Source organism: Zonotrichia albicollis, chromosome 22 (assembly GCF_047830755.1).
Source record: "Zonotrichia albicollis isolate bZonAlb1 chromosome 22, bZonAlb1.hap1, whole genome shotgun sequence".
Taxonomy (NCBI): domain Eukaryota; kingdom Metazoa; phylum Chordata; class Aves; order Passeriformes; family Passerellidae; genus Zonotrichia; species Zonotrichia albicollis.
In genome coordinates this window covers 4,417,063-4,439,484 of record NC_133840.1, presented here as the reverse complement: position 1 = coordinate 4,439,484, position 22,422 = coordinate 4,417,063, and the positions used below count along the sequence as shown (strand labels likewise).

General features: G+C 50.4%; 2 protein-coding genes across 5 annotated transcripts in view; both read right to left on the bottom strand.

The window, feature by feature from the left end:
• FAM222B (family with sequence similarity 222 member B) overlaps nt 1-12,440 on the bottom strand; it is a 33,642-nt gene extending 21,202 nt beyond the window's left edge. The window contains exon 1 of one of the 4 annotated variants that reach the window (XM_074556806.1): nt 12,319-12,440. Coding sequence is in view for 1 of the 4 variants with exons in the window: in XM_074556804.1 (XP_074412905.1) it covers nt 1,225-1,231 (7 nt within the window). In the remaining 3 variants the exon portion in view is untranslated. Of the gene's footprint in view, nt 1-1,224; nt 4,672-12,318 lie in introns of those variants that run through there. The other 3 variants (XM_074556802.1, XM_074556803.1, XM_074556804.1) reach the window with 3 other exon arrangements.
• Nucleotides 12,441-13,556: 1,116 nt separating this feature from the next.
• On the bottom strand, nt 13,557-18,778 carry ERAL1 (Era like 12S mitochondrial rRNA chaperone 1). Its single transcript, XM_074556931.1, has 11 exons — nt 18,619-18,778; nt 18,216-18,440; nt 17,977-18,104; nt 17,826-17,903; nt 17,645-17,691; nt 17,236-17,297; nt 16,738-16,850; nt 15,923-16,309; nt 15,384-15,533; nt 15,056-15,136; nt 13,557-14,844 (listed from the first exon to the last, which is right to left on the bottom strand). The coding sequence occupies exons 1-11, from the start codon at nt 18,704-18,706 to the stop codon at nt 14,722-14,724; spliced, it is 1,482 nt and encodes a 493-aa protein (XP_074413032.1). The 5' UTR covers nt 18,707-18,778; the 3' UTR covers nt 13,557-14,721.
• Between the last annotated feature and the right edge of the window lie 3,644 nt (nt 18,779-22,422).

Below are 22,422 nucleotides of genomic sequence, written 5' to 3'. Positions count from 1 at the left end.
ATTCCACACCCATTCACTCAGCAGAACAGGGATCCCACCAGGAACAGGAGCTTTTAGGACTCTGCAGCTGCACAGGGTGACCCACAGGTTGCAGCTCCACTTTGCTTTGCAATCAGGGCTGTGGACGTGTGGCAGAACCCTGCAGACAGACCCTACCAAGAAACAACAGCCCTACCCCCAAACATTGTATCAGTTACTGCTGTGCCCTTAATAAGAGTGTTTCTTGCTCGTTTCAGCAATCTGAAAGACACGCTGGGCAAAATTTCAAGCTATGACAAAGTGATCTTATCACTTCTGTGCTGTTCTCGCTACACAAGCCCCTGATTCAGCAGCACGTAATAAAATCTTCATTTGCATGAAAAGCACTCTCTGATCACAAAGTCTTCTGTTCGACAGCCCTCTTCCCATCCACAGTGTAAAGATGCAAGCACCACTGTCATTTTGCCTGTGACTGAGGTGGAATATTTTATTTATGTTTTATTTGGAGAGGCTCTCGATGCTTTAATGCCATCTTTTCCTAAAAATAAAAAAAAACCCAACCCAGTATTTTTGAATAAAACAAAAGCTGCACACATCCCAACTATGCAAGTACTGCGAAGTTCACTCAGTATGCTCACACCTGTATTTTTAACAGCCGTGTCATGTGAAGGACATTTCATATCAGCACAAGTTGACCATGAACAGTTGTAGAATGCCTTTTGTATTCAACAAGTCCAGCCTTTTGCAGTTTGCCTTTGGAGTGCTCGGTGTCATGACACACAACACTCAGAGGATGTATTTCAAAGGAAAGGAAGGTGTAGCCATGCAAAGAACAATGCACTGCCCGCAACAAGATTAATCGCTGTCATGGGAAACCAATAAAACCAGTATCTTGTTATCTTTCCCTACAAAGGGACTGTTAAAGCTTAACTATATTAGGAAACTTTTTCCTTTGGACTAAACCATGAGCCTAATGTATGTGGGCATCCCACATGCCAGCATATGCCATTAATTGGCTCTCGCCTGACGCCGCAGGAGAAAGTCCAACGTTCCAGAGGCAGCGTGGAGCTTTCACACAGCCAGCCTGTGCCCTCTCCTGAATACAGCCCTGTCACCAAGGCCAGCCCCAGCTCCCTGTCCCGTGCCAGGTGACACCAGCTCCCATTCCCACCTGTTAACCGTGTCCCACGTACGCACCCCAACATCGCACCCGGCTCCGAGCGAACTCAGCCCAAGCAGAAATACCTTTCATCACGTCAGCAGTGCGGTCCCCATTTAGAAACGCTTTTCTTTCACGTTAATCCAGTGCCAAAACGTGGTGGTGTGGGCTGTGCTGATCCAGAAACGGTGCTAAGGATGCTGCTGCCTCCTGTCTATCACCGCACGCCTCATCTCGCGCATGGCCAGGCAGTGACGGCCCTGCGACAACAGGCACTTTAAATTGGGCAGCTCAGCAGCACATGTACACTGAATTTTTGAACAAGCTATTCTAAGCTGCTTTGCTAGCAATTTCTGGCCTGTGCAGTTTGAAAGCGCACGGTTCTGGCCCTCACAAAGAGCAGACCTGTAAATGACATCTTGAGGATTAAGCTGATTGAGATGCAATTTGCCTAGCAACCATTCATTAAGCAGAGTTCAGAAACAGGCCAGCAATCTATTCCACCTCCTTATCTGAGCAGTAAACAGATAACAGTCTCTACTGTGTCCTCTATGCTCCAGTTCAGACACATTGTAAACAGATTTTTCAGAAGTTTAAACTCCTACGGTAAATCTCCGAGAACAATCCTGCTCTCCAAACACGAGGGATTCGGCTTTACCAAGTGTCTCACAAGCGAGAAACAGCTCTGGAAGGAGGGTAATGCAAATCAAATTGTCAATGCATTTGCAGTTCCTGTGCCTCCAATATTTTCTCACATCAAGCACTAAGAGCCCATCTCAGTCGTTAAAAAAAAAGTTTAAAAAAAATCTTAATCACACAAGCATTTGGCATTGCTATTCTGATCACTGGAAAAAACTCAATAAAAATCTTATTCCCTTCCTTCATCTTCTGCAAGGAATCGATTGACACTTCCAAAGTCTTTGATAAAGGCTCCCCCGCTACAGAGAAGAAAACAAAAGTCACGTCCTCCCTCCCATTAAGCATTTTTTCCTCATAAAATAAGCAAGACAACGCAAACGTCATCAGTGGAAATCAAACCAGCTATTTCAGCTCGAAAATTTCAGCTGAAAAGATTAAGTGAAATCATGATTTTGCATAATTGTTTCCCTGCAAGAAACATCTGATAATATCCCATTCTGCTCCAAAATTAAACAACAAAGATTAGAGCACGGATGTTATTTAAGACTATATACCTGAACGGTTTGCCTTTGGTGTACAGTTCTTCTGGGAAATCACTGTGACATACAGCATGCTATTACAATTAAATATGCAAGAAAGAAGAATTAAACTGACTATGAATAATTAATACCCTACAATACTACTTCATAAGGGAAAGTCTGGCTGAATATTCCCGCAGATAAGATATACCCAAACACAAGGCACAGCAGAGCTGGCAGCTTTACTTTTATGATGGGGTTTAAAACACCAAGTAACTTTATGGCTGCTACTCAATTCTAGAGAAGGTGCCAGCCATCCAAGCCTCCTCCTGCTGGATTCCCATCCAGCTTCAGAAAAATGGGATAAATGCAACTGTTGCAATAGTTGCAGCACCGCTCATCTATGTCCCAGAGGTAACAGACTTCCCAAACACTTTCCATTAAAAGGTATAAAGCAATTATCTGGCATCCCAGCAGGGACAATAAAGCAAATATGATGCAACAATTACTAGGGTGATAAGATCAGGCTAAGGTTGTGAGAAAAAACAATTAAAAAGGGTTGCAAGAGCTAAGGAATGTAGCTTGCTTTCCCAGAATCTCTCTTAAGGACAAAGATACCATCAGCTCCAAGAGTCGACCTTCCTGTTTCGAGTTTACTGTTCTGGAGGCTGCAGAACATCAGCTGCAGCAAAGCTGAAAATGGCAATTAAAAATAGGCTTTTTTTTGTAAATCACCCCTAAATTTGAATAGATTAGTATTTACTGAAGTCCTGGTAAAACTGACCCCCAACTGCTGGCATTTCCCCTCAGACTCAGGTCGGGTCAGCGCAGTGATAATTGACACAAATACATTTATTGCACACTTTTAGCTGGAAATGCCCAGTTCCTCTCAGTTTATCCATGCATGGCACACCCAACACCCCTTCTGGAGAGAGAGATCTGAAATCCAACCAACATTTGTGATCACTGAGGTGCAACAAGGCACTGCCACTGGAACTGCTGAAGGTGACAGCATCCCTCTGCTCCCAGCCCCAAACTGCTCCAGGAGGGTCCTGCTCCTGCAGGATCCAACACTCCAAAGCAAACACGAGCTGAGGGTCTTTCTGAGCACAGGCAAAGCCATGTTCCAAGGATGCTGGCTTAATATTAATTTTCTATTAAAAATTAATAGGGTTAAATGAAGCTTGCAAGCCCATGGGCACCAAGGCAGTTATTTTGCTGACGCACTCGTTGCCCAGAGGAGCAGGATGTGAGGGATGGGTTCCTGCAGGGTTCCTGCAGGATCCATGGGGCTCCTGGAGGGAACAGGGGGCTCTTCCCCACACCCCAGAGGGACCCTGGGTTCCATCAGTGTTGTGTCACCCTGTTCTACCAAGAAACTGGGGAAAATGAAACCCTGATGAGATCCTGATGAAAACCCTGGTGTCTTCCCACCTGAGATCAGCCCTCTCTGGACACTGCCTCCAAATCTCACCCATGTGCCCCTTTCCCACTTCCCAGAATGGATTCCATTGCCAACAACAACCCTGCAAATGTCCAGCATTTACATAAGCTTAACCTTCAGTGCCTATTAATGTTAACGGAATGGGAAAAAATTAACCATGGGTGCAAGTAAAAAGACTGTATCTGCATTTCTAATTATACAGCAAAACACACCATGTGGCAATATTTCCAAGCACCTTGCTGGGAATAAAATAGCCAATGGACTGAGGCTTCCATTTGGAGTGGTGGATGCAAGAGCAACCAGCACTGGGGCTGTCAGAGTTAAGGGATGAGGACACGAGAATTAAGGGAAATGAAGTGACATATGTGAACGATGATAACAAAAAATGTTAATAATTAGAAAAACAGTCACCTTAAAAATTTAAAATTTCATGATCTCTCCTACTTTTTAATGGCTTAGCCTACTTTTTCCAACCTAATTTGCATGATCAAAATAGGCCTCCTGCCAGGAAGCATTAAAATGGCAGCCCCCCATCGAGACAAAACTCCCTTCACCATACGAGACTGAAGGACTAATAACTATTCCTAAAAACATTTTAAATCCATTAACGTTGTTTAGCAAACACTTATTTAGAATTAGTGCCGCTATCAGAATTTGATTGAGCTCTACTAAAGTGTTTTATAAAAGCCTTTGAGGGAGGAGCTGGTCCCTCCCAAACACCTGGGCCATCTCCAACCCTCTCCAAAACGCTGAGCACCCTCACACTCTGACACGCTTTCCATTCCAAAACCCCAAAGCATTCTCCAAGATCAACCAGACAATTCCCAGCAGCTCTGCAGAGCGCCAGGGTGGGCAGCTGGAAAAACCCATCAAGATGCACAGAGCAGCCAGATCAGAGCACACCATCCCCACCAACGTCTACACTCAGTAATTAATTAATATACACCAAAAAAAAAAAAACAAAACAGGTTACAAAAATATAAACCTCAATATTACTGATGTACTGGAGATTTGGTTTCTAGCAGAAAAACATGGTGCTTTATACAAATTTGTCCGAGCTCTGTGTTATCCTTTCAGTGCCATCTGCACAAAACCAGAGTTTTATCTGAGCACTGAATACTAAAATAAATCATTTTCTCCATATCTATGATCTTGTTGGAGACAGACGCCACAAACCTGAGAGCTGGCTAGTGCAGGCTTGTCTAGTCACAAATAAAATTACATCCACATCAATATGATTTATTTTTAATAAAAAAAAATAAGGCAAACCAGGCTCTTCATATTGAAACAGGCTCAGCCAGCACCGTCCATGCCCACAGAAGATATCATGTACAGTGTGAAATTGTCAGAATAAAACTGAGATTTGCTCTGTCATTTCCCCTAGTAGGAAACACCACTACCCAGAGACACATTTTAATTGCCATATGTAATGAAAAGTACCTGCTCATTCTCCACTTGCTGTGTTTATTGCTATTTAAATTCAGGACTACAAGTCTTGGCAGGATATTTTGTGGTGACTTCAGTTTTTTAGAACGCCCATGCCCCAGCAGATTTTTAAGGGTGAATTTGGCTCTCCAATACAACACTCATGACCCATGAATGAGGTTCTTGGGCTCAAAGCATCTCGTCCTGAGTGTCCCCTGTGAGCAGGCGCCTCGCAGTAATTAGCACAATCTGATACTGGAAACTCAACTAATTCTAACATTGATCCCTCAGGACAGCACAGCCCGTGAAGTGAGAAAGGTTTGTCCCAAAAGACCCTTTGTTTCTACCTTTCAAAGTCACCAAAGGCTGGTAAATAAATTATATTCTCCAAAAGCTTTGCAAATTCCTCTCCCCTGGCTGGATATATTCTCCAACCAGCAGCCACAGCTAAAGGTTTATACAGGATCACTGAAAACACCAAACCTGTTTTATTTTCCTATACAGAGCAACTTCTAACATCTGCAGTCACTGCTGTGAGATTGCAAAGGATTTTATTTGCCAAGTCAAGCTGTTGAAAGGACAGATTATAAAAAATAAACACTAACCATTTTTAGATCTAACTTTCCCCCACAGACTGCGTTTTATGCCCTTTCACTGGAAATGTTACATCAGAATAAAATCAGATTTAATTGGCTCTTAAATAACTGAACAGCCACTTTAATTTTATTTCAATAGCAATAATTCATAAATCAAGCAGCTGAAATCCTAGCACGGAGTGACAAGTAAATAGAGCAGAACACAGTGGAGGAGAGCACGAACACCACATGGTGAAAGGTGATTTTTCTCAAACTTCACACGTCACCATTTTATGGACATCACAAAGGTAGCACCACATAAATGCTCTGATCTCAAACCTGTCACTTCATCAGCAGTAACTGCTTAACAAAGACCAGTGGGTGATGATCCTTGCCCAACTGGAACTGCTAGGCTGGGATTTTAGCCATGGATGCAATTTCCCTCATGCACACTAGATGGAAGTATGGAAAAATCTTAATTCTTTCCTGTCTCAACTTAAATTCAAGAGGTTGAGATGTTATGTTGGACTGTCACATTCTGAGAAGAAATTTTTTTATTCTTCATCAGCAACTTCACTCATTGATAAGCTCTAAATAAAAAGATGCCCTGAAATATTAAACTAAGCAGTGTTGGAAATTAACAGTAAACATAAGAGAATATACAGCAGAAATACTAAATATATTATTCAGGCTAATTTTTAAAGTACACACATTCAATTTCTAGAGTATTTGAATAATAATCACTAATGAGATCCTTCAGAGACAATGAAGTTACATTTTTTAAACCTCCAGGTTAATGTAAGAAACACCACTTTGTCAATGAATAGAAACAGGGAACAGAAAAGGTACAAAAGGATTCATAAATGCTGCTGCAGTTTTGACTGGAAAAAAACCCCAACAGATTTGCAGAATATAGTGGGAGAGGCACAGGGAAATAGAGAACCTGAAGTCTTGCAGAACAAGCAGATCAGAGAGCAGCAAACCTGAATGGGATTAAATTACACACAAATCTCCTGGAAACGATCTCAAAAGTGACTTGTTCCAAAACAATCCATTTCTAAATTTAAACACTAAAGAGTTCGCAGACACAAAAACTAAATCAGGCAATGGTGTGACCAGGAAAAGGTGTTGCAAGAGCTGTTTTCCCTCCCCTACTCTGGCTTTTTCATATATTGATTTTCCTCCACACTCATTCACAAATGCTCAGCAGAGCTGTGAACAATTTAAAGTCAAGGGATGCACGAATTACCAGCTCCAGGAACACACCACCCATTCCAGGCAAAAGCTGAGGGCTTTGCTGTAGCTGAAGAAAATAAAAACCAGCCCAGAATCAGAACAGTGATGAGCTGGAAGTGAAGGGCAAGCAAATCCCTAATTTTCCCTGAACACAACAAAGCCAAAGCACATGACATTCCTCCAGCTTAGAAGACAACAAATTAAGAAAACCAGTGCCAGAACAGAAGGATGAATGAAGAACAATGCTGGATAAAAGAATATAAAGTAGGCATGAAGGGCTCCCTTTTCCAGATGTTAAGAAGACAAGCTGTTTTTCATTCCAGGTTTAAAAAAAGATAAGCAGAGGAGGAAGTTTACTCCAGAGAGTGGGAGCATCTGCGTAATTTTTTGAAAAAGGTTCATACAAAGATTTCCTTCCAACAGAATTTAAACTAGATCTATACATATATACACAGATATATGTGGTATTGGCTCAAGACAGTCACCTTACAGTATTTTTGAAGTGTTTTCCATGCAGCAACTGTCCGCAGAGAGGAACAAAATGAGTGGCAAGGGACAGGCACAGGAAAGGGCAGGACTGTGAGACACACATCCTCCAACAGGCACACTCCAAGTTTAACAGCATGAAGGCAAGGAGAGGGACAGCAGGATACAGCAAAGGATGTGCTGGGGCCAGGAAATGAGAAAATAATCCACAGCGCTCAACACTGACTTATGGGATATTTTACCAACAAAAACACACAGGAGCATTTTATTTTTTTTTTTTTAATGTCTGGCTCCCACCTCAGCCAGGCCAGGGAGACTGTCCCAGTATGAGGAGGGAAATGACAGAGAAACTGGATGCTAGATCACTCTGCAGAGCAGAGCACGGCGTTTCACCTATTTCCATTGCTCTCGCGTGGTTCCCAAATTAGAAACAATCAGAACCCTGCTGGAAACAATATATGGCACCTTAATTGGGTTGGCTGCACCACAGACGTCAGCAATGTATCACTTAGTAGATCATTTTCTGACTGCTGCTTTTTTTTCCTTTAAAACTAAAAATAGCTGCACTTTCATGGTTCACCTTTTCTGCATCACCTTTACTACAGACACCGTAAGAAATTAAATGTTAGCACTCCTTGCCCACTGAACATCCTACAGGACCCACACCTGCTGCAGGCAGGATGTGTCACCTAATTCAGCAGAATTTACTTAAAGGTTTGTCTCAGAAGTGTTGCTTTTACACAGAACCTGTTTTCTAAACATTTCCCCCTAGTACACCCATCAATGCATCTATTTAAAAGCCTGGAACAGTTCACTTATCTCTAAATACATCAACAACCCAGTGCTCCACACATTCCAGGCACTCCAGAATCCCTGCACGGGACTTGGGAACTCACATGAAAAATCTTTCCCAGTTTTCATCCCCCAGAGTTACACCCCCACTATTCCCTACCAAATCCACGCTGCAGCCAAACTGCATTCCTGAGAAATTCTTCCAAGAATGGAATATCACCATTTTCCTCATAAACCCTGGAAGCTTGGACTAATCCTCACACACACAGCATAAACAAGGTAAGCAATGGGAATACATAAACCAAGAATAATTCTGAAGCACAATGGGGGAATAATTATAGCAAACACAGAACAAATACAAAATGAGTGGGGAGGTGCGGAGGGACACCCAGACAGAATGTGCTGAAATAAGGAAAAGGGACCTTTTCCTAATTTCCTACAGGATCTATGAGGTTGGATCAGCCATGAGCTACAGCTGCTGGCTTTTTAAGTGTTCATTTAAATCAAATCACTAAAAACCCAGGAACCAGCAGTAGATGAACACAGAGGTGTCTGTCAGCTCCTGGTGTAGGACAAGCTGTGCCCTGCTTGGACAGTAAAATCAGCTTTTGAAAGATTACAACCCCTTGGAAAAATATCTTTGGGTAAAGTTCAGAACAACTTTTCTGGATGTCAGCCAGCAGAATGCCTGTTCAGGAGCTCTGTTCCTCAATCGGTATTTGGAAAGCTTTTTTTTTCCTTGAAAGTACAAAGATTAATAATGTGACAAACTCATTTTAGCATTCACAGTCAAAGTAACAATCTGTAATTAACAGAAAAAATTGCTCCAAGATCTGTGTGGTAAAAGATTTCAACACGAGTCACAAAATACAATGGGAAAATGGGAATGTGGCATACCACACAAGGAATAAAAAATTCAATTACTCACTTCACTTCCTAGTTTGAGAACGTTTTAAATTGTTTAAACATCTCAAATGCTGAAAATTGGAAAGGGTGGGGTGATGGACTCATTACAGATGAAGAAAATTGTGAAAGTTTTACTCATCCTCAGGGGAATCTTACCCCAAAAGCAGCCTCTGAAGAGTGAGTATATTACTACACAACAGAGTGACCTGTTACTCACCTGCTGGGTGTAGCATTTCAGTGAACTGCATGTTCTAAAAGCAATTATTTAAAAGTGCTGATCGTCTGTTAAATAACTCAAACAAACCAGGCTGTGGCTATGTCCTGGCTGGTGTATTTAGCAACTCCATAAATCCCAGAATCCTGCAAGTCACTTCATAAATCTGTGACTCTCCTCTCACTGTTGCCTCACCAAAGATGAGTGAGCCAGGAATACACAGGATATAAAAGGTTTTGGTGATGGAGGTTTTTGGGGTGAGGCCAGCCAGGGCAAAACTCAAAACTTTCTATTTCCTCCTTTCCCCATCTCTGTGTGCTGGCCAGTAACAAGTCATGGTCAAAAATGAAGAAGAGTGAAAAATGAATGGACAAACCAATGTGAAAAAGTAAAATATTGCACTGGAAGCACTGATAAAAGTTTCTATCCCACATCCAGGCGTTTCAGCAAGCTGAGGCTCCTGCACATTGTATCAGCTTCTGGGAAATAGAGATAGATACTTCAGTCCTTGACAAAAATCCTCACTTCTCTTGATCTGGCAACAATTCCCAGAAGCAAGCACAGATACAAAAGCTTATCTTGAGAGGACAACTTGAAACAAATACAAATAAGGCTTAAATGAAGGCAAATATCCAAGCTGCAGAGAACACAACGGTTCCTTAATTTCGCATTTGGAGAAAAAACAATACTATGTGGACATTCTCCAACATATTTTTAATGCTATTAACAGAAATAGCACCCCAGGCTGTGCTCAAGCTGAAAACGTGTGAAACTGTTTGCAATGTGAAGTGAAAAGGGGGATCAAAAATACCATCTTATTAAATGGCATTTATTTGGTGCTAAGTGAATTATTTATTCAATTGAGAAGTTCACAAAATGACAGGGGGGTAAATGCAAGAGAGGTCACTACTTCATGTCAGAATCAAAGCTGATCCTTAACAGAATTTAAGCACCTGCTTTTTCTTTTATCTCAGCACAAAATGAGATTTCTTTCTTTTTTTTTTTTTTACACTTCAAAAGCCATGTAACACAACAGAATATATGCCAAGCATGCAAAAACAGAGCATGCCAGCATCTTTCAGCAATCAGCTTTCCCTTGTCATCCATTATGTCAGATTTATCTATTTTTGCTTAATTCTTGCTCCAGCAATACGCATCCTTCCTCTCCCCAGACTATCAGGCTGGTTGGGCTGGAATTCAATACAGCTTCTTAAAATAGTTGAGAAATATTGAAAATATTTGAAGCGATGCCTGCGAATTACAGCCAATTCATCAACTCCTCTTCCAGCTCCTGCCCGACCTGTGCTCCCCCAGACAAGGGGCAATTCTCATTTCTTCACCTCAGAAATTCTACCCCGTGTAAATATCATTTGGAAAACAAATAGCCTTTCTTTTATGGAAGCATTTCTCCATGAAAGCTTAGATCCTGTGTTAATTGCAAACCTTACCCTCTGACTCTTACTTTTGATCCAAGCATTCCTCTGCTGAAAATTAATAGTGAATGCATTTGCTTTAAGCTTGCTTTCTGTTATCACTGCTTTTCCTCTCCAAGTTTCCAGACCCTCTGGATTGGCTTTACAGGACACCAGACCCCCCTAAAAGCTCTCCCTGAACCCTTCACTCTGCTGCTGGCTGCAAAACTCTGCTCTCCCCACCTCCAACACCTGTAAGACCCTTGAACAGCATCTTTCCCTACTGCTAAATGAACACACTCTAACAAGCTCAAATTCTTAAAAAGCCCTGATCAGAAATAAAGAGGCTGAAAGGAAAATGCAACTCTCATCACTCTATTCCCTCACTGCCTGTGGAGCACAGAATTTTCTCAGCCCGTTGCTGAATCAGACAAAGTTTCCACAGTGCACACACACACACACAATCACACAGCCCCAACACGTCCAGGAGGATTTATTCCATCACAAAGTCACCACCGTTGCTCCAGCACAAATGACATCACTTAGGAACCCAACCTTATCTCCTGAGAGCTCCCAGCTCCCTCCTCTCCCGCAGCGACCGGAGCAACAAAGAACCGGGTTTGTGCAATAAGGAGGAAAAGAAGTATTGCTGCAAAAAAAGTTTTCCAGAAAAACTTGCATTTTCTTGAGAATGCGACTAGGGAGAAATAAAGGACTGTAGGAAGAAGTGAGCAGAACAAATTCTGGTTGAACTTATCAATCTGCATCTGTGATTTACCCTAAACTTGTACCTAGAGCTACCAGGGGAGGGTGAGAGACGTCTGAGCCCTCGCAGGTGTTGGTCGGGGAGGTTCACACGCTGCAGAACCAAAACCATCTCAGCACTTTGCTGCACGAGTGCACTGAGAACTGGAGTCCAGCTCTGCAGTTTTCTTCTTCTTCTCCTTCTTCTTCAGGCACTTGAAAATGGGTTTGTGGGGAATAAAAGCGGCGGATGATTTATTGGCGATACCTGTTCCCTGCCCGTGGCAGAGATGGGCTGGGAGGTCCCTTCCAGCCCAAACCAGCCCGCGAGCCTCTCGCAGAAAGACACTTTTCTTGGGAAAGAATCACACAAAGGATGTGCTCGCACTGCGACCGCAATCCCCCCTTCCCCCTGACGGCCCTTCTGTCGCGATAGCTGCCGCACTATCGCGATCCGGGGCCGTGTGCGGGGTACCGGGGACAGGTAACGAGGGCGCCGGGGCTACCGGGGGGCCTGGGAGCTCCGCGCTGAGCGGGGGAGAGCCCGGCGAGACGGGCTGGGAGCGACTGTCGCGACAGGCGGCGTATGTCGCGACAGGGGGCGGGTCGGCACACCGGGGCTGCCTCAGCGGCCGGGGGGAGGGGACACCCGGGAAGGACAATGGTGGGGTGGGGGGGGGGTAAGAACCGCGGCGGTCCCGCCGCGCTGTGAGTAGGGGGATGATGATGACGATGAGGAGGAGGTGACGGTGGGGCCGCGCCCTCGCTCCCGCCGTGTGCCGCACTTACTCTCGGTGCCCCTGCCCGGGCCTCATGGCGCCGCCGCCGCTGTGCCCGCCCGGCCCCGCCGCCGCCGCCGCCGCCCGCCCCGGCCGTGCTGGCTGCGCAGCCGCCCCCGCGCACGCGCGGCCCGCGCGCCGCCCGCCCCGCCCCGCGCACGCGCGGCCCCGCGGCCACGGGAGCGAGGGAGGGGGAAATGGGGGGGGCAGCGCCGCGCCGCCCCCTGCCGGTAACCGGGGGGACTGCAGGGAACAGCGGGGACATGGGAGGACATTGGGGGACATTATGGGGTATGAGGAGGGGACACGGCAGGGACACACTGGGGGACATGGGAGGACAGTAGGAGGGATACACTGGGGGATACTGGGGGGACATTGGGGGGACAAGGCAGGGACACACTGGGGGACACTGGGGGGGACACTGGTGGGGGCATGAGGGAAGGGACACAGCAGGGACACACTGGGGGACATTGGGGGGCATGAGGGAAGGGACACAGCAGGGACACACTGGGGGACATTGGGGGCCATGAGGGAAGGGACACGGCAGGGACACACTGGGGGACATGGGAGGATGTTAAGGGAACATGTGGGGAACAGGGAGAGACACAGTGGGGACACAGGGAGGACGTGAAGGAATACGGCAGGGAGGGGACAGGGGGATGCAGGTGGTTCAGGAAGGGGACACAGAGGTGGCTCTGCCACAGCTCCAGTGCTGCCCACGTGGAGGTCTCAACAGACGCCTTCCCCCACAGCTGGGGTCAGTCCTTGGGGAAGTTTGTTCCCCACAGGGAAGTGAGGATTTGCACCCCTGCGATGGGCTTGCAATGGGATAATTAACCTAATTCTCAAAGCTCATTAAGGAGCTACAGGTCAGGAAGGTGACACTCAACCCTTGCCATGCCAAGAGCATTTCCAGTGCCCCCACTGTTGCTCTGGGCATTCAGCTCCATCCCTAGAAGCAGCCTGGGATGGAGCTCTGGGGCAGCACAGGGTGACCCTGACACGGCCACACAGAGGGGACAGCTTCCCCTTGTGCCCCATGCCATGAGACCCCTCCAACCCTGCCTACCCAGCTCTTCCCCCACAAGGTGCAACCTTCACAAGCCTCAGCTCAGAAAATGGGATCTAAGCTCAGCTGGGAAGGAGGAATGACATCAAAGTGCCCTGGTTTGAGCTGGAATAAACCAGAGGGAAGGTGGTGGCTGTGAGGTCAGGCTGCCAGCGAGGAATAAAGGAGAGAACAATCACTTGTGCTGGGACCTCATTTTATTGCAAGGGAAATACAAAAGTTGGACAGCAGCATTGAAGGGAGCACAGCACCCCCTGCTCCTGGGGAACAAGGACAGATACACTGTGCAGGGTTCCCAACCCAGTTTTCAGTTATCTCACATTCCAGAGAGAATTCTTCAGCAGAAGAATCACTTCTTCTAAAACATCTCTTTCACAGTGCACCAGAGAGGGACAAGGGGCTGAGCAGGTTTGGGTTCCAGACCCTTCCCAATCTCTTCCCTGTTGGGATTTTCTTCCCTCAGGGATGTTAATTTATAACTGGATTACCTGGATTTCTGGCAGGAAGGTACCCAGTGCTCCAAACACCTGACAAAGGGATAAAACAAGCCCCAAACACCAGGCCCAGGGACACATATGTGGTGCCAGGTACTCTCTGTTACACCTGAGCTGCAGAACCTGCTGCTCTTCCCACTTTGGGGTTTTCTTTAGCTGCAACAGCTGCGGTGTTTGTATCTGTGACCCTGGTGCAAAGAGTGAAGACTTGGAAGTAAGTGATAGAATAAACTACTTGAACTCCTAAAGAGTGGGTCCATGCTGGTTCTTCATGACAGACAAGCCAGCCAGGCATTACAGATGTTCCAGCTGCCAGCAAACCCCTAAAACCAACTCCCTGCACCCACCAGCTTCAGCAGGGCAGGGAGAAAAGAGAGAGACCATGAGACCATCATCCCCCTGTGTGACCACGATTCAGCCTTCAGAAGGGATTACAAACATGTGCTGATAATGCTTCACTGCCACCCTTTGTTTGCTCCAAGGCAGGAGATGCTCCTGAACTCCCACATACAAACCCCTGAGAGCAAGGACATGAGACACAGCCCAAAAGAAGTGGGGGCAGCTCTGGGAATGCAGCACCAGAATCATGGGTGCAGCTCTGGGAATGCAGCACCAGAATCATGGGTGCAGCTGATTCTCCAGTGTCTGTCCCCAGGCCAGATGCTATAGGAAGTCTGGAGATTTTATTTCAGTTTGGGCTGTTCTCCCAAAGAATAATATATTCCACTTCAGCCCATGGTAGTAACTCCATCATCCTCTATTTCTGGATCCAACAAAGGTGCCAGAACACCCCCAGGACTGTTTTCTCCACATGATCAGAGTTCAAGGGCTGTTAAAACACACCAGGTGCTCAACCCTTCACCTCCACCTTGAGCTTCAGGCGCACCTCACACAGGAAAGCGTTCATCAGGTCCTGGCCAGCCTCCTGAGCAATCCTGCTGATGACCTTTCCTCCTCTTCCAATCAACATCCTCTGTGTTAAAACCCAGAGAGAACATCACCAAACTCACCCAGGACAACGGTGCAGCCACAGAAACAATGAGGGAAATTCCAGCATTAAACCATGAGGCAACACAGCTGCCAGTACTGGGTACAAAGGAGAGGGACAGGGGAGCACAGCAAGGATGGATTTGGGGAACCTCCCTTCACCCTCCCCAGCACCCCATCTTCCTTCCTTCACTCACCTTGTGAGACTCCCTGGGCACCAGGAGGCTCTGCACGATGAGGAGCTCCCCACATTCTCCTTCCTCCCACACGTGTGTCACCTGGCACAGCAATGGAGCACTCAGCAATCCTGGAAATCCCTCAGGAACCCCCAGCACCCCTCCCTTGGACACTCCAGCACACAAAGGGGGCTCCTTCACACACAGAAAGGGTCTCAGCACACCTGAGGTGCAAGTACTGAGTCACCCCACAGGGTCTGGCAGAATCCAAACAAAGGGATTCTGATCACACAGCCCAAAATTCCCAATAAAACAGCTCATGGCTGAGTCTGCCTGGGCACATTCCCACCTGAGACACTCCATAAGGCACTTCCAGGGGCAGGTACTCCAGGAGCTTCTCCCTGATGATGTTATCACAGATCTCCTGGGGTGACTGACTGGTCAGGACCTCGCTGTGGAACTCCCAGGGGCCTGGCTTGGCTTGCATCAGGAGGTACCTCTGTGGGCACAGCACCCCAGTGTCACCCACACGGTGCCACCTCCCCTGAGCTGCCCCTGCAGGGAGGGCACTGCTGCTGGCCTGGCACTGGGGCAGTGGTTTGGGGTTTTGGGCAGGGGCAGGAGGAAGGGAAGCTGTGACATCCCTCCCTGGGGCTGTGTGTGTCACACAGAAGCCCTGGAGCTCACAGACAGCACTGGGTGGATTCCTTGTTGCTCCAAGCTGCTGTTGGGAGAGCCCCAGGTGAGAGTTTTGTACAGAAAACTCTGCAGGTGCAACAGGGGCACATCCCACATTGACACATGACATTTTCCCCCCATCCAGGCCAGGAACAGAAGCTGAGGCTCCCACCCCAGTCCCAGGTGTGACACAATTCAGACTGGAGTTACCTTGAGTGTATCCACCTCCTCCCCACGCAGAGCTGCCAGCATGAAGATCTCCTGGAAGTGTGGCCAGCCTTTCATGTCCTTCAGATCCTTGGATCCATGGTGCTCTGGGCCTTCCCCTGTGCCCAGAGGGTGCCCAGCACCCCCAGCATCACTGCTCCTGTCCAAACCAGAGCCCTCCTGGGCCTGATTCCTCTCCTGCCCACAGGGAGACCCTGGCACTTTGCTCCCAGGTGGAGAAGCCTGAGTGGGATGAAGGGGAAGCTTTACTGAAGAACGAGAATCCTGTTTAGGTGAAGATTTCACTTCCAGTTTCTTTCCATTTACAATCCCCTCTGTCAGGTCAGTTGCTATTTCCAGCAGGAGAAACTTCTTCTTTAGTACATCCACCTGAAGGCAGAGAGAGAGAAAATAATTTATCCTAAAGAGAAAATTATTTATCCTAAAGAAGATTTATCCTAAATGAGGTAGGCAGCTGGGCCCTAGGTCTGAAGGAGATACAGGAAACCAGCCAGGGAGGCAGCTGCTGCAGGACAGGGCAGTTTTGTGACCAGAGGCCAAAACTGGCAGTTTTGTGCCAGCACAGTTTGCCCAAGCACTGAGAACCTGTCAGCTCTGCTGAGATCCTCCCTGGCTCACCTGGCTCCTCTTCCCAGATGGATTTAACCCCCAGACAGCAGCACAAATTCAAGGATGATTCTGCTTTTAATGGGTACACACACCCCTCGATATTCTGGAGTGTCCTTTAACACACCAGGGACCCAAAACCCATCAGTGCTGAGCCAGGTGGTGCCTGAAGAAGAACAAGCAGGGTTTACCTTGTTCAGGACCAGCACGCTGGGGATGTGGGGGAACTGAGACAGGCACCTGAGCACCTCCTTGCTCAGGGAGTTCCTTGTCCAGTGATCTGACACATCCACCAGAACCAGGACTGCCAGGAAAGAGGGAGGGAAAAAGGATAAATCCACATTTTCCAGAATGTTCACTTGCAGCTTTACAGTCTGTGGTCACTCCCCTCCTCAGGAGGGGCACAAAAAGAAGGATTTTATTGAAAACACTAAAAATGCAGCTTACCCATGTCACCCTAATGACATCACACGTGCTAAATCTCAACATCCAAGCCAAACTATGAACCCAAAGTGCCTCCCCTTGGCACCAGGCAGTTCTTATCCCCTCTCAGCTCAATATTCCAGATCTTTTCTCTGCCCTTCCTTCCCTGTTCTGCCTGGGCTGCCAGCAAACACCCAGACACCACAGCTGGGAACCTGTGTGCCAAAAAGGGATTTGGTTTGATGCAAAAAGAGTTGAAAACCCACCTAAATCTGCATGTTTCATGCTGTCCCACGGGTCTGTCAGCATGGCTTCATCTAAATTATGCCTGAAACACAAATACAAATGAATAAACCAGACACACTTCATTATAATTGTGTTCCTCCCTCTCAAACTAGGGGGAAACCAGTGTTTTCTCTCATTTCAGCTGCTTTAGGTGTTGTGACATCCCTTGCCATGTGCAGATACACAGAACCACACACAAAAAGGCTCAAGGGACATCACAGGTTCTGTGTGCTACTGAAATTACAACAAAAAAATTATTGGAAAGCAAAATAAGGCTAAAAATATGCATTCAGCTCACTCCTGTTTTACAAACTTTGCACACTGAAAATCACATTCCTGTTTTATTTTGCTAGGCAGCACATAGCCCCCTTCCCACACCAGTGGAGGTACCTTTTGGCTTTTAAGGGATTTGTGAGGCCAGGCGTGTCCAGAATGATCTAGGAAAAGGAAAAACAAATGTTTCAAGTTTGCCAGCAGTGAGAGCTCAGGGCAAAACCCCATATTTGTGCAGTGAGAGGTGATCCCAGGGGACATAGATGAGCAAATGCTGCCCTTGGTCCCCAGGACTCACCAGCTGCGTGTCCTCGTGGGTGATGACACCCCGGGCCTTGCAGCGGGTGGTGTGCACCTTCTTGGAGACTGGGAAAACCTGCAGGGAATTAATTAAACATGTTATACAGCCAAAAAAACAGGAAACAGCCTGAGCTGCCCCCCAGCCTCACCTTCCTGCCCAGGAGCTGGTTGCAGAGCGTGGATTTCCCGGCGTTGGGGGCGCCGATGATGGCGATCCTCAGCACCCTGGGCTGCGGGGGATGGTCGGGCCGATGCTCCAGGAGGCGTTTCTGCTCCTCTGCCGGGGAAAGGAGGAGCTCGGATGGTGCCAAACCCTCGGGGGGTCAGGATACAGGATAGCCCTGGGGCGGCGCGGCAGCTGCCATCACCCGCCTTTGTCACCACTCACCTTTGTCGGTGGCCACGGGCGGCGGGTGCTGGCCCAGAGCGGCGGGCGGGGCCTCAGCCGGGATGCCCAGGAGGCTCCCGAGGGCCGAGCTGCTCCCGTTCCAGCGGCTGGGAACACTCGGGATCCTTCCCAGGGCCGCGCTGCTCCTGCTGCACCAGCTGGGAACACTCAGGATCCTCCCCAGCGCCGAGCCGCTCACGTTCCAGCGGCTCCCCGGGAAGCGAGCTGGAAGAAAACACCGAATATATCAAGAACATCCCTAAAATACACCAAGCTCGCGTGGGCCGCCTCCTCCATACGCAGCGTCCGGGCAGCGCTCACCCCACCACACGGCCTCTTGGCGTCCCGCCCGCCACCTCCCGCATACAACCGCCCCCAGAGCACCCCCGCGATCCCGGCGCACCTGCTCGCAGCCGGAGCGGCCCCGCCACAGCGGCACCGGCGGCCCAGAGCGCGGCCCGGGCGGCGGCCGCGGCCATGGGAGCCGCCATGTTGGCGCGCCGCGGGGCACGCCGGGAAGAGGAGCGATGCCCGCGCCCATTGGCGAACAGCGTGGGGGGCACAGAGAGCGCGAGCGCAGGGCCAGAGCGCCGCGGGGCCGCGGGGAATTGTGGGATGGAAACGGCCGGGAGCCGGCGGGGCAGGGCGGGGCCCTGGAGCGCCCTCTGCTGGCGGCACCGCGGGGTGCAGGGGGCGGCACCGTGGGGTCACAGCGCAACCGGGGTCACCGGAGTCACCAGTGTGTCACCAATGCCCCCTCAGTGTCACCGATGTCCCCTCAGTGTCACCAGTACTCCCCCAGTGTCACTAGTGTCACCAGCTCTCCCGATGTCACCGCTGTCACCACTGCCCCTCCAGTGCCACCCCAGTGTCACCCGTGCCCCCTCAGTGTCACCAGTGCCCCTGGTGCTCCCAGTGGCCCCAGTGCCCAGTTCCACCAGGCCCGGAGCCCGCAGGGGATGTGGTGAGGAAGGAGAGTGGAGCCACAGTTCTGTAACTCAAATCTTTATTGTCCTGCAGCCGTACCCAGGGCTCCATTACTATGTCCTTACCATCCCATTCCGTGCCATCCCATGCCATCCCGTGCCATCCCATGCCATCCCGTGCCATTCCCATCCCATTCCGTGCCATCCCATGCCATCCCGTGCCATTCCCATCCCGTGCCATGCCGTGCCGCGTTGCCGGCCGTCAGCAGAACCGTTACCATTACTAAACTCAGTAATGGTAACGGTTTCCCCGCCGGCCGTGGGTGCCCGGCTGAGTCCGGATCCTGTCCCACCCGGGATGTCCCCCCAGCCCGTGTGGCTCATCTCCGGTGTCCCGGGTGTGTCCCGGCGGTGGTGGCGGTGGCGGGAGGCGGTCGGTGCAGCCCGGGGAGTACATCATCTATACTGTAGTGTCTCATAGCCAACTTACAGTATACGATGATATCCTGCCCGGGACAGCGCGGGGAGCAGAGCAGAGCCTGCAGGGACAGACAGCGTGGTCAGGGAGCCCATTGTCACCCCGGTGTCACCCTCACCCATTCCTGTCACCCCGGTCCTGCCCCAGCACCTCCCCACCTGCTCCTCGTCCCTCCCAGTTCCACCACCCCAGAGCAGCACAGAGGTTCTCAGTGTTTCCCTACCCAGGTGTCCCCCCAGTCCCTCCTTGTCACCCCATTCCCACCACCCTGGAGAGGAGCAGAGGTTCCCAATTGTCCCCTCACCCCAAGACCCCCCTACCCCACCTTTGTCCCCCAGTTCTGCTGCCCCAGAGTGGGATTGAGGGCTCCCAATTTCCTAGGGCACCCCCCTAATCCCTCCTTTTATCCCAGATCCCCATCTCACAGCAGAACAGGGGTTCCCAAATCCCACATTTTCCTTCCCAATCCCACCCTCCCTGAGCGGGACAGGGCTTCCCAAATCCCCACCTTGGTCCCCCCAATCCCACCCTCCCTGAGCCGGACAGGGGCTCCCAGGTGGTGGCACCTACCTGTGGGGTGGCACTGGGGCTTTGTGGGGTGCTGGGTCTGCACCCGCCTTATAAAACCTGCTCTGCCTCATCTGCATATCTCACATCTGCACTGCACAGCTGGACGGGGCCCTTAACCCCTTCATGCCCAGGGGGGGCACCGCCCCGAGCAGCTCCCCACACCCAGCCTGGCATTGTCCATGAGGGGATTTGGGGTTTGCAAGGGGGCACTCTCTGTGCTTCCACTTCAGGGTGGCCCCACAAATGCCCCATCCTCCTGTGGTCACCAGCATTATCCCTTCCCATAGTTCTGGGGACATTGAACTGGGAGCTCCCCACTGCAAACTGGTTCCCAGCTGCTGGACAGTGGTGTTGGACAGGGTGGGGTGGCAGCCTGTGGGGATGGGGACCAGGAAGGACATCTGGGGGACACAGGGACATCTGGGAGTGGGGGTCACCCTACATAGGCACCCTGAGGTGAGGTACAGGGTACACGTGGGTGCAGGAGTCCCCTGGGGTGGGTGACCTCTGTAGTGCTGTGTCCTCGGCCATATTTGCTCCCCTGAGGGACATGACCTCTAGCAGTGTGTCCCCAAAAAGGGGATTTGCCCTCCTGCCCTTAGGGACACCCTGGAAGCGCATTCCCCCTCCCAGGGGGACGTGACCCTTGGAGGGATGTCTCCCCCAGTCAGGGAGACACCTCCCCTGGCCATCTGTGTCCCCTGGAGAGATGTAACCCCAGCTGTGTCCCCCCAAGGGCCCCTCCTGACCACGTGTGTCCCCAAGCAGGCCATGTCCCCTGTCATTGCACATGACCCTGGTCACACTTGTCCCCTGACCACGCGTGTCCCCAGACGGCTCCACCCCTGACCATGAGTGTCACCTGCCTGTGCATGACCCTGGCCATTTGTGTCCCCCAGCCCGGTCTGTCCCCAGAGGGCCACATCCTCAGCCGGGGCTGTGCCATTGTGCCGGGCTGTTTGTGCCAGGCCAGGCTGGCATTCCTGGAACTCGCCTGGGGGGAGGTGATAATGACAATCCCCCGCCTGTGCTCCGGGTCCCGATAAGCAGCAGCCTCGGGCTATCAGGGACCCTGCCCTGCCACACAAGGTGTCCCTGGACCCTCTGTCACCTCTGGGTGACAGGAACAGGGGCAGCACGGCCTGGGCAGCCCCTGGCAGGAGGGGGCACAGGGTCCAGCCCTGCTCTGAGCTTGTACCAGGCAGTGAGGCTGTGGGGACCTCCTGGTTTGGTTCCTTTTGTGACCCAGAGATGTCCTGGAGCCCGCAGTGTCCCCAAACTGTGGCACAGGCACCCCAGCGTGCAGAGCAGTGACACAGGCAGTGTCCCTGAGTCCCCAAGCCCTGCCAGCCCCAGGTGAGTCCCAGGGATGGTCCCCATGGCACTGTCCCCATGGCACTGTCCCCATGCTGGCAGTGCCTGCCAGCCCTGCTGCCTGCTCAGCACCCGAGGGCAGCCCTGCCCTGTGGCCTTGTACCCCATGGTGGCAGAGGGGACCTGAGTGTCCCCACAGCTGGTGTGGGACCCCCAGATGCCACAGAGCCCCCCGAGTGCCACAGCCCTCCCAGCAGCCATGACAGGACAGCGTGGCTGGCTCCAGATAAGGAGGCACTGGGAGCTGCAGAGCTGTCCCCACCCTGTCTATCTGCAGGGCCACCCTGCAGGACACAGAGGACAGGGCCTGTTGTCCTGCCCTGGGCTTGGGGGGGACATGGAGGGTCTGGAGAGCACAAATAACCCATTTCCCCCAGGGAGGGCAGTGCAGCAAAGCCCCCCACGCTGGCTGTCACTGGTCCTGCTTGCAGGGTGACCCTGAGCAGGACAGGAGCCCCCAAAGCCACCCTGGGCAGGGTAGGGAAGGGTGTGTGGGGCTGGGACATGGGGACGTGGGCTGCTGCCACCAGCCAGGCTGCTGTGACACCTTCAGCACCTGTCAGCCCTTCTCCAGACCCGGGGTGCCACTCTTTGGGGTGCCCCTGCCATGGTCATCCCCAGGGTCACACAGGCCATGCATGGGGCTCAATCCTGGCTCCACACTCATCCCTGAGGGAGCACGACAAGGGCTGGGATGGTGACCACGGGGAAGCCACCAGCTCCCAGGAGCCTTGGAGCAGCAGCCCGAGCTGGAACCTCACCTCCCACACTCCTTGTCCCCCATCCCCGCGGGAGCACCAAGCAGCCCAAGCCACGCAGGGGACCCGGGGCGGGACAGACAGACAGACAGAGCCCAGCA

What these genes read in the sequence shown, in the direction of transcription:
- ERAL1 (XM_074556931.1), bottom strand. Translation starts at nt 18,706, where the DNA reads ATGGCGGCTCCCATGGCCGCGGCCGCCGCCCGGGCCGCGCTCTGGGCC. An exon ending in CATGAAACATGCAGATTTAG is followed by an intron (nt 16,851 to 17,235) that starts GTGGGTTTTCAA and finishes CTTTCCTGGCAG; the next exon opens with TCCTGGTTCTGGTGGATGTG. An exon ending in GCGTGCTGGTCCTGAACAAG is followed by an intron (nt 16,310 to 16,737) that starts GTAAACCCTGCT and finishes CTCTGCCTTCAG; the next exon opens with GTGGATGTACTAAAGAAGAA.